The sequence below is a fragment of the Cetorhinus maximus genome, chromosome 1, assembly GCF_964194155.1.
Source record: "Cetorhinus maximus chromosome 1, sCetMax3.hap1.1, whole genome shotgun sequence".
NCBI classification, from domain to species: domain Eukaryota; kingdom Metazoa; phylum Chordata; class Chondrichthyes; order Lamniformes; family Cetorhinidae; genus Cetorhinus; species Cetorhinus maximus.
The window spans coordinates 238,546,497-238,558,417 of record NC_135879.1 but is presented as its reverse complement, the minus strand read 5'-3'; the positions used below and the strand labels follow the sequence as shown (position 1 = coordinate 238,558,417).

The 11,921-nt window shown below is 47.5% G+C and overlaps 1 protein-coding gene across 3 annotated transcripts in view; it reads left to right on the top strand.

Annotated features, from left to right (window-relative positions):
• Positions 1-1,117: 1,117 nt before the first annotated feature.
• Positions 1,118-11,921, top strand: part of LOC144688245 (RING finger protein 145-like) — a 37,999-nt gene continuing 27,195 nt past the window's right edge. Inside the window, exons 1-3 of one of the 3 annotated variants that reach the window (XM_078554713.1) lie at positions 1,118-1,260; positions 1,296-1,523; positions 6,844-6,952. In XM_078554713.1, the coding sequence (XP_078410839.1) occupies positions 1,355-1,523; positions 6,844-6,952 (278 nt within the window). In that variant the 5' untranslated portion in view covers positions 1,118-1,260; positions 1,296-1,354. Of the gene's footprint in view, positions 1,261-1,295; positions 1,524-6,843; positions 6,953-11,921 lie in introns of those variants that run through there. The other 2 variants (XM_078554715.1, XM_078554714.1) reach the window with 2 other exon arrangements.

The following is an 11,921-nucleotide window of genomic DNA, read 5'->3' as shown; positions in this document are numbered from 1 at the left end:
AGAAAGAGGGAGCGAGAGTGAGAGGAAGGCAATGACTTTAGGGAGGGAGAAGGGGAATTTACTGAGGAGAGAGCGGGCACTGGCCATAGGGAAAGAGGAAGGAAAGGAACACTGACTTCAAGGAGGAATAATGTGTGTGGAGTATATACAGGGCAGGGCAGGGCAGTGAGTGTGGGGTATAATAGGGCTCGGGCAGTGAGTGTGGGGTATGTATACAGGGTGGGGAGTGGGGTATATACAGGACAAGGCTGGGCAGTGAGTGTGGGGTGTATACAGGGCAGGACAGTGAGTGTGGGGTATATACAGGGCAGGACAGTGAGTGTGGGGTGTATACAGGGCAGGACAGTGAGTGTGGGGTATATACAGGGCAGGACAGTGAGTGTGGGGTATATACAGGGCAGAGCTGGACACTGAGTGTGAGGTATATACAGGGCAGGGCTGGGCAGAGAGTGGGGTATAAACAGAACAGGGCATTGAGTGAGGTATATATAGGGCAGGGCTGGGCAGTGAGTGAGGTATATACAGAGCAGGGCTGGGCAGAGTGTGTGGTATATGCAGGGCAGGGCATTGAGTGAGAGGTATATACAGGGCAGGGCTGGGCAGTGAGTGAGGTATATACAGGGCAGGGCTGGGCAGTGAGTGAGGTATATACAGGGCAGGGCTGGGCAGTGAGTGTGAAGTATATACAGGGCAGGGCTGGACAGTGAGTGTGGGGTATATACAGGGCTGGGCTGGGCAGTGTGTGGGGTATATACAGGGCTGGGCAGTGTGTGGGGTATATACAGGGCTAGGCAGTGAGTGTGGGACATATACTGGGCAGGGCTGGGCAGTGAGTGTGGGACATATACTGGGCAGGGCTGGGCAGTGAGTGTTGGGCATATACAGGGCTGGGCAGTGAGTGTGGGGCATATACTGGGCAGGGCTGAGCAGTGAGTGTGGGGCATATACTGGGCAGGGCTGGGCAGTGAGTGTGGGGCATATACTGGGCAGGGCTGGGCAGTGAGTGTGGGGCATTTATTGGGCAGGGCAGAGAGTGTGGGGCATATACAGGGCTGGGCAGCGAGTGTGGGTCATATACAAGGCTGGGCAGCGAGTGTGGGGCATATACAGGGCTGGGCAGCGAGTGTGGGGCATATACAGGGCTGGGCAGCGAGTGTGGGTCATATACAAGGCTGGGCAGCGAGTTTGGGGCATATACAGGGCTGGGCAGTGAGTGGATGTTATCTACTGGTATTTCCAGCACTGGGGATTGCAGGCTTCCTGTTGCCTGCTCAGTGCACCCAGGGCTGCCCAGCCTGACTGCCACCCATGTCGTCACAGTGATAAAGTAACAGGTTGTGGTTAACCGGCCAGGATGCCTTTTGCCGAAACGGTGGCCAACGTGGCTCTGCGGGTGCCCAGCGTCATGGTGCTGGACCTGCTGTATAAATGGGATGTCAGTCACTTTGTGGAACAGATCCGAGCTAGGAATGAGGAAATGCTCATCAAATATAAGTACGTCTTGTGGAATGTGTACTACCTGGGTAAGGATTTCTGACGTTTTTCCTGCCTTGCAAAGGATACGGTTGTCAGTTGCTGCAGCTATGAAGCAGGCATCATCACTGGCATGGGCATTGCTGCCAAGGCTGGCATTTGTTGCCCTTTCCAAGTTGCCCCACAACAGTAATGATGCCCTCCTTGAACTGCTGCAGTCCGCCTGGTGCAGATTTGATACAACTGAGCGGCTCATTGGGCTCCTTCCAAGGGCAACTAAAAGAGTTACCGTGTTGATTTTGGAATTGGAGCCGCGTATGGGCTCAGAGCGGAGGAGGGCTGCAGGTTTCCTTCCCCGAAGCGCACTGGTTAACCAGTTGTGTTTTCACGGCAGTCTGACAGCTTCGTGGTCATGTTCACTGAGCCCAGCTTTCTATTACCAGCATTTTCAGAGCTGAATTCAAAGTTTCAAACCGCGACAGTGGGATTCGAACCCAAATTCCCTGGATTATTAGGCTAGGTCACTGGATTACCGCTCCAGTAACATAACCGGTCAGCACCGAGCTACCTGTTCCCCTTGTACGCCGCAGCTTTTCAAAGCACCATTGAAAGCTGAAAGCTGAAGCAATCCTGGATAAAGATAACGTACCAGTTTGTGTCTCGGTGCGCAGCATTCTTGCCACTTGAGCCACCAGGTCGTGGGTTCAAGCCTCACTTCAGAGCAGAATCCAGGCTGACGCTCCCATTGCGATACTGAGCGAGTGCTGCTCAGTCGGAGGTACCGTTTTGCCAGATGAGGCACTCGAGCAAGGTCTCGTCTGGCTCCGCAACCTATTTTGAAGAAGAGCAGGGGCACTCTCCCCGGTGTCCTGGCCAACATTTACCCCTTAAACAACATGGTTGAAAACCAGATTATTCGGTCGTTGCCTCGTGGCTGTTTGGGGGATCTTGCTGTGCGCCACCTGGCTGCTGCATTTCCTACATTGGCTACACTTCATTGGCTATAAAGCATTTTGGGATGTCGTTGATGTCACACGCAGATGATGGGATACCATTATATGTCGAGAGGGCCTGAAAGTTGTTTTAGAGGTTTGGCAGCGATCATCTGGGGGAGGCACAAGGGGACAATAAGGCTTTCTCCCCCTGTTTCTCATGCAAGTTTTCTCTCGTTCACAGCAGACTCTGTCAGCACCTGCAAACGCAAAGCACCAGTGTGTCTCTTCAGGGAAGTTAATGCTAAACTTGTAAAGAATCTTGGTCGGACCACACGATCAGGGAAGATGATAGTGTAATGATAATGTCACTGGGTTAGTAATCTAGAGGCCCAGGCTAATATCCTGGGGAGAAGGGTTCAAATCTCACCACAGCAGCTGGTGGAATTTAAATTCTGTTAATAAACCTGAATCTAAATTCGGTTAATAAATCTGGAATTGAAAGCTAGTCTCAGTAACCAAGACAACTGTCATCAATTGCTGTAAAAACCTCATTTGGTTCACAAATGCCCTTTTAAGGGGGGAAACCTGCCATCGTTACCCAGTCTGGCCTACGTGTGACTCCAGTCCCAAGGCAACTGCCCTCTGAAATGGCCTAGCAAGCCACTCAGTTTAAGGGCAATTAGGGGTGGGCAGCAAATGCTGGCCTTGCCAGCGATGCCCGCATCCCATGAATTAAAAAGAAACATTTCCGGTTTCCATATTACAAAAAGATGTAGAAGCAGTAGAGAGTGTGTAAAAATGAGGTTACCAGAAATGGCAGACTGATCGGGGCTTGGAAAGAGAAGGCTGAACTAATCGGACCCTTCAAATTCCAAAACGGCTTGATGTAGAGAAGAGCATAACTTGGGGGGGGGTATAATTGTAAGGTAGTCATTCATCACTCAATCAGAAGGAATACCTTCATCCAGAGAGTGGTGAGAATGTGGAACTTACTATCATATGGAATGGTTGGGAAAAATAGTATAGCGTTTAAATGTAGCTAAAGAAGTGTATGGCGGAACAAGGAGTAGCAGGCAATGTTGGTGGGGTGAGATGGGGCTTGTGTAGGGCTGAATGGCCTGTTTCTGGCTTGTAAATTCAGATGCTGGAAATGCTACTGTGCATTTCCAAATAATTTAGTTTTCTTTCAGCCTGGTTGTGATGATCTTGTCGTGATGTTGCAATCGGTAACTTTAAACGTTTTTTCAAACAAAATTTTCTCCTCAGCAGTGGAGGAAACTTTAAAGTATTTAAGACCCGTCTTGAACTTATTTTTTTTAAAAGGTAGATGCTGGCACACGGGTATCGAAGAGCAGAAGGCCGACGCCTTCAGGTGAAGTCGGAATTAATTGAACCAGGCCACGCAGATGTACGCCAGTCACCAATCCACGTTTTTACATTAACGCTGCTTCGGATTCAGCCAGAGTCCAGTTTTGGGCGCCACACTTTAAAGTGGATGTCCAGGCCTTGGAGAGGGTGCAGAGAAGGTTTACTGGAGGGACTTCAGCTCTGCGGAGAGACTGGAGAAGCCGGGATTGCTCTCCTGAGGGCAGAGGAGGTTAAGGGGGAGAATTTATTTTTTATTTATTTATTCGTACACGGGATGTGGGTGTCTCTGGCTGGGCCAGCATTTATTGCCCATCCTTAGTTGCCCTTGAGAAGGTGGCGGTGAGCTGCCTTCTTGACCCGCTGCAGTCCATGTGGTGTAGGTACACCCACAATGCTGTTAGGGAGGGAGTTCCAGGGTTTTGACCCAGCGACAGTGAAGGAACGGCGATATATTTCCAAGTCAGGTTGGTGAATAGCATGGAAGGGAACTTCCAGGTGGTGGTGTTCCCATGCATCTGCTGCCTTGTCCTTCTAGATGGTAGTGGTCATGGGTTTGGAAGGTGCTGTTGAAGGAGCCCTGGTGAACTCTTGCAGTGCATCTTGTAGATGGTACACACTGCTGCTACTGTTTGTTGGTGGTGGAGGGAGTGAATGTTTGTGGATGTGCTGCCAATCAAGCGGGCTGCTTTGTCCTGGACGGTGTCAAGCTTCTTCAGTGTTGGGGGAGCTGCACTCATCCAGGCAAGTGGTGTGTATTCCATCACACTCCTGACTTGTGCCTTGTAGATGGTGGACAGGGTTTGGGGAGCCAGGATTCCTAGCCTCTGACCTCATGTAGGCACAGTATTTACGTGGGAGATTTAATCAAGGTCTTCATGATGCAGTAAGTAAAGAGAGATGTTTCCAGTGGCAGAAAGATCGATAACCTGAGGGCAAAGACTTTGATCTTTAGCTGGAGGAGAGATGAGACTTTTTTAAAAGTGCAATGAGCTATGATAATCCACATTACCAGAAAAAGTGTTCGTAGCAAATCCAATAGCACATTTCAAAAGGAAATTAGATAACTAAGACAACAGTTTGTATTTATATAGGACCTTTAACATAATGAATATCCTTAGGCACTGCACAGGAGCATTATAAAACAAAGTATGACACAGAGCCACATAAGATATTAAGTCAGACAACTTGGTCAAAGAGGTAGGTTTTAAGACGTGTCTTAAAAGAGGAAAGCGAGGTAGAGGGGCAAAGAGGTATCAGGGAGGTGATTTCAATGCTTCGGGACTAGATAACTAAAAGCACGGCCACCAATGGCGCAATTAAAATACAGGAGGCACAAGAGGCCAGAGTTAGAGGAGCAGAGGTACCTTGGAGGATTGTGGGGCTGGAGCAGATCGCAGAGGGGTGAGGCCCTGTAGGGATTTGTAAACAAGGATGAGAATTTTAAAATCGAGATTTTGCTTGACCAGGAACCACTGTGGGTCAGTGAGCACAGGGGCGCAAGGGGAACAGGACTTGCTTCGAGCTAAGACATGGGCAGCAGAGTTTGAATGACCTCAAATTTACCAAGGGGGGAATGTGGGAGATCAGCCAGGAGTGCTGTGCAATCGCTGAACCTGGAGGAACTGAAGGCACGAATGAAGGTTTCAGCAGCTGATAAGCTGAGATGGGCGAAGTTGGGTGATGATATGGAGGTGGAAATCGGAAAGTATGAAGATGAGGTCAGAATTTCATAAGGAAGCACTTATCCTTGGAAACTTTGCAGCGCTATGGGGAAAGAGCAGGAGAGTGAGACTAATTGGAAAGGGTCTCCGAAAGGGCCAGCACACGTATGATGGTCCAAATGACTACCCCGTGTGCCCTACATTTCAATAATACTTTAAGTTTGGATTTATCATTTATAGCAATTTGTGTAACAGACTGTGGTGGGGGAGAGAAAAGATAGATATGTATTTATCTAGAACCTTTCACAGCCTCACGTCTCAAATTGCTTTACAAGTCAATTCAGTACGTTTTGACCTCTGTTGCAAGAGATGTGGGAACCAATTTGCACACAGCAAGCTCTCACAAACAGCAATGTGATAATGGCCAGAGAATCTGTTTCAGCGATATTGGTTCAGGGATAAATATTGACCAGAACACCGGGTGGGGGAACTCCCCTGCTCCTCTTCCAGACGGTCTGGAATGCGCTGCCTGGGAGGGTGGTGGAGGCGGGTTGCCTCACATCCTTTAAAAAGTACCTGGATGAGCACTTGGCATGTCATAACATTCAAGGCTATGGGCCAAGTGCTGGTAAATGGGATTAGGTAGGTAGGTCAGGTGTTTCTCACGTGTCAGTGCAGACTCGATGGGCCGAAGGGCCTCTTCTGCACTGTGATTCTGTGATTCTTCAAAATAGTGGCCGTGGAACCTTTTACGCCCATCTGAGAGGGCAGACTGGACCTGGCTTTACCATCTCAGCTGAGACACGGCACTTCTGACAGTGCAGCACTCCCTCAGCACTGCACTGGTGGGTCAGCCTAGATTTTTGTGCTCTGGTCTCTGGAGTGGGACTTGATCTGATAACCTCCTGACTCCGCAGGCGAGAGAAAGTTTAGAGCTTTGTAGAACTGAAGGGTTTTGACGGGGCGAATGGCTGGTGAGTCAGCGGTGATGGACCTTCACTTAAAAATTGCCACTAAAGGAGTGAGGGCTGGGGAAAATTTCTTGAGACGGTTATTCCGTTAGGGACTGATTGGCTGTTGGGAGTAGCTATGGCACCTTTGTATCTTCTGGGTAACTATATGAAACACAGGGGAGACCATGGGGCATTGGGGCTAGTTTGGGATTGCTTTATCAGAGCAGGCTTAGCTGCAACGGGCTGAATGGTCTCCTCCTCCATGCTGAAATTCCTGCTAACTGCAGAAACTCTTAACTTTGTGCCTTGGGCACCAGAATGAGCAGTGACTCTAGCAGCTGAACCATCAACTGAGATTTTATTTACACACTAATGTATATTTTTAAAAAAATTTAAGACAGCAAGTTCATTCTTCCATTTGTGCTGAGCTTTGTTGCACCTTCTGGTTTGCAGGTCATTTCCTCAGTGTCTTGGTCCTGGTGTTGCCTCTCCAGCATTTGGTGAAGTTGTACCTGTATTTGCTGACTGCCTCATTACTCTACATGGGCCACCAGACCTGCAGGTGAGTGTCGGACAAGTTTGGTAAAAGCCGAACAACCAGAGCTTGCTGTTCAGCGATTCCTGCTTTCCCATTCTTCAGCTCCTGTCTGTGCTGAGGAACTCTGCGCCCCTTAAAACTTAATCTCGGCAGCTTTGATATAGTGGGAGGCTGGGGGCTTTATGATGCATGGGATGGTGCTATGATCCCCAGCTGAGATTACCCCTGGACAAGCCTGATCCCAGAGTGGAACCCAGCCTGATAGATCCTAATTTTGTTTGTTTAGATACATGGAGAGAAGCTACTGAACAGATTCACCTAATGAGCTTTTAACAAAAGCATTTATTAAACAAGAAAGGATGAACTATATTACAATACTCCTTCACCCGCAACAGAACCTCTGCAGATATATACAGATTTGTAAGGATAACACAAGTTACAAAAGCTATCTTATTCTCTAATGTTCGCAGTAAACACAGTCCATGTAAACCAATAGGCACCCTGTGATCAGACACACCACACTCTGAAACCAAGTGACAGATGCCACCCCAAACAGATGCTGTGGATCTCTCCTCAACTCTCTCCCCTCCTCCACCCCACCCCCTCTCCAGATGCTTGTTACACTGTGAGCCAACCAGTCTCACCAAACTCCGTCTTTCACACAAGAGTTTCCAATCTACAAATTCTCAAACGTGGAAACATACAAAATAGAAGCAGGAGTGGGTCATTCAGCCCTTGGAGCCTTCTCTGCCTTTCAATATGATAATGGCTGATCCTCTATCTCAACGCCGTACTCCAGCTCTCTCCCCTAACCATTGATGCATTTAGAGTCTAGAAATCGATCTATTTCCTCCTTAAATGTATTCAGTGACTTGGTCTCCACTGCCTTTTGTGGTAGAGAGTCCCACAGGATCACCACCCTCTGAGTGAAGAAGTTTTTCCTCATCTCAGTCCTAATATCCTGAGATTCTGACCCCTTGTTCTAGATTTCCCCCACCCTCAGCCAGCGGAAACATCATGCCTGAGTCAAGCCTGTCCAGCCCTGTCAGAATTTCATATGTTTCTCAAGGGCAATTAGGGATGGGCAATAAATGCCAGCGATGCCCACATCCCATTAAAGAATAAAATAAACCTGGTCTGTGCTCGTGTCAATGCTCGTCAACAGCCTCCTTTCGTAGAATTGTAGAATGGTTAAAGCTTAGAAGGAGAAAGCTCTTATCAGTCCTGTCTGTGCCGCCTCTCTGTAAGAACAGCTCACCTAGTCCCACTCCCCCACCTTCTTTCCATAACTCTGCAAGCTCTTTCTCTTCAGATATTTATCCAATTCTCTTTCGAAAGCCATGATTGAATCAGCTTCCACCACACACTCAGCCAGCACATCCCAGACCCTAATCACTCGCTGTGCAAAAAGAAGTTTTTCCTCCTTGCCTTTAGTTCTTTGACCATTCACCTTAAATCAGTGTCCTCTGGTTCTTGACCCTTCTGCCAACAGGAGCAGTTTCTCCCTTTCTACTCTGTCCAGACTCATCCTACTTCATCTCATCCCATCTCATCTCATCCCATCTGCAAATCATTTTGTACAGTAATTTGTAATGTGGAATTCACCACCGCAGTGTATTGAGACAAATAGTATAGATGCACTTAAGGGGAAGCTAGATAAGTGCATGAGAGTCTGTTCGGGTGAGAGGAAGCGTGCATGGAACATTAAAAGTAGGGTTTTCCCTCCTCTTGGTTTCCTCGCCACCTGCCACAGCTCTGCAGCCCTACCACATCCAGTCATGAATGGTGGTGGACAATTAAACAACTCACTGGAGGAGGAGGCTCCACAAATATCCCCATCCTCAATATTGGAGGAGTCCAGCATATCAGTGCAAAAGATAAGGCTGAAGCATTTGCAACAATCTTCAGCCAGAAGTGCCGAGTGGATGATCCATCTCGGCCTCCTCCGGAGGTCCTCAGCATCACAGGTGCCAATCTTCAGCCAATTTAATTCACTCCACGTGATATCAAGAAACGGCTGAAAGTGCTGGATACTGCAAAGGCTATTGACTCTGACAACATTCCGGCAATAGTACTGAAGACTTGTGCTCCACCACTAGCTGCGCCCCTAGCCAAGCTGTTCCAGTACAGCTACAACACTGACATCTACCTGACTATGTGGAAAATTGCCCAGGTATGTCCTGTACATAAAAAGCAGGACAAATCCAACCCGGCCGATTACTGCCCCATCGGTCTACTCTCGATTATCCACAAAGTGATGGAAGCGATCGTCGACAGTGCTATCAAGTGGCACTTACTCAGAAGTAACTTGCTCACTGACACTCAGTTTGGATTCTGCCAGGATCACTCAGCTCCTGACCTCATTACAGCCTTGATTCAAGCATGGACAAAAGAGCTGAACTCCCAAAGTGAGGTGAGAGTGACTGCCCTTGACATCAAGGCAGCATTTGACTGACTGTGGCATCAAGGAGCCCTAGCAAAACTGCACTCAGTGGGAATCAGGGGGAGAACTCTCCGCTGTTTGGAATCATACCTGGCACAAAGGAAGATGGTTGTGGTTGTTGGAAGTCAATCATCTGAGTTTCAGAACATCACTGCAGGAGTTCCTCAGGGTAGTGTCCTCAGCCCAACCATCTTCAGCTGCTTCATCAATGACCTTCCTTCCATCATAAGGTCAGAAGCAGGGATATTCGCTGATGATTGCACAATGTTCAGCACCATTTGCGACTCCTCAGATACTGAAGCAGTCCATGTCCAAATGCAGAAAGACCTGGACAATATTCAAGCTTGAGCTGATAAGTGGCAAGTAACATTTGTGCCAAGCAAGTGCCAGGCAATGACCATCTCCAACAAGAGAGAATCTAACCATCACCCCTTGACAGCCAATGGCATTACCATCACTGAATCCCCCACTATCAACATCCTGGCCATTACCATTGATCAGAAACTGAACTGGACTAGCCATATAAATACTATCAGACCAGAGGTTGGGAATTCTGAGGTGAGTAATGTATGTTTTTTTGGGTATAATTTAAACTGTAATTCTGCAAGCCTGCAATCTCAGATTACTTTAATTGTCCATATGAGACTTTAACCATCAAGCAACAGGTCAGGGGAAGTAACTCAGGAAAATTTACTTAAGTTATAAAGTAATACTTCGCAAAGCAGGATGGTGACTTTACGGGCATAGTATGATTCTTGCTTCCTGGTTCAGTCTAGGGTACAGGTAGACACTTGGACTTCTCTCCATCGCTTCTGTGGTCTTCTGCTGGAGAGCAGACTCTGTAAACTTCAACTTCAAACTTGAGATCCGTGCGCTATCTCACCGGAGGCTACTGTTCATTAACCCTTTCCAAACTACAGCCCACAGCCTGACCAGTGGCATCCCTGGTTGGTCCAGGCGGTGCATGATTAGATTCTGATTGGCTAGGTGACACATGTACAGCGCATGGTCACTTGCTGGATACTCTGAGCTCATTATCTTGCATTTTGCTTAATTTGGTGTGACTTCCTAATTAAATTAGAAACTCATCTTCATGTGCCTGCTGATTAAATCAGTCACTATCAATGACTGTCTGCTTTAGGTGGCCTCCTGCTGGGCGATGTGGCTGTTGTTTGGAATGAGCTACTTCATTTTCAAAACAAATCGCAGCTACTTATAACTTTAAGTGAAGTGATATCAAATACAGGGGATTACACAGGTAATACTTAAAAACCTACACAGTGTGTGTATAAAATATGTGCATAGCAATAATCAATGTTCAAAAGGTCAGGTAGTGAAATATCCTTATACATTCAGTTAATACAGTCGTGAGTAGCAATAATCAGCAAGGGACGGGATATTGCTCATTCAGGCTTGAACGATTGCAAGTCTTGCACTGATATTGCATCCTGCAATTAACACTCTGCTGTTTGCACTCACTGTCTGCTTTTAAAATAACAGTCACATCATACTAAGGTGCTAAAGTCTAATCGATTAATATGCTTTGATGGTGTGATTATAACTAAAATAATCATTAAACATCACTTCCCCTATAGTAGCTCACCTCCTGACTCCCCAAAGCCTGTCCACCATCTACAAGACACAAGTCAGGAGTGTGATAGAATACTCCCAACTTGCCTGGATCTTGTCGCAGGGTTCCCAGTCTCTGACCTGCTGTTGTAGCCACAGTGTTTATATGGCTAGTCTAGTTCCAGTTCAGGGCAATGGTAAGCCCAGGATGTTGATAGTGAGGGATTCAGTGATGATAATGCCATTGAATGTCAAAGGGTGATGGTTAGATTCTCTCTTGTTTGAGATGGGCATTGCCTGGCACTTGTGTGGCACGAATGTTACTTGCCACTTGTCAGCCCATGCCTGGATATTGTCCAGGTCTTGGTGCATTTGGACATGGACTGCTTCAGAGTCTGAGGAGTCGTGAATGGTGCTGAACATCAGTGAACATCCCCACTTCTGACCTTATGATGGAAGGAAGGTCATTGATGAAGTAGCTGAAGATGGTTGGGCCGAGGATACTACCCTGAGGAACTCCTGCAGTGATGTCCTGGAGCTGAGATTATTGACCTCCAACAACCACAACCTTTGTGCTAGGTATGATTCCAACCAGCGGAGAGTTTTCCCCCTAATCCCCATTGACTCCAGTTTTGCTAGGGCTCCTTGTTGCCACACTCGGTCAAATGCTGCCTTGATGTCAAAGGCAGTCACTCTCAGCTCACTTCAGTAAAGGTGTACCACATGACCTTTACCCTTTTCCACCCTGCTGTGGAATCCATTCCAGATTAAAACTGTTTGCTGCAGCCCAAGACTTTTCTGGCTTGACTGGATGGTGACTCAAATTGCATCCTCCCCCAGAACAGCACTCCAGCTATCTCAACAGCCCAAACAGCTCCAGCTATCTCCAGTCATATCTAGCTCAACAGCTATCCACAGTAACTCTAATATACCTTTTTTTCCCTTTTCATCACCTTTCTATTGTTCTCACACCCTTTAAAA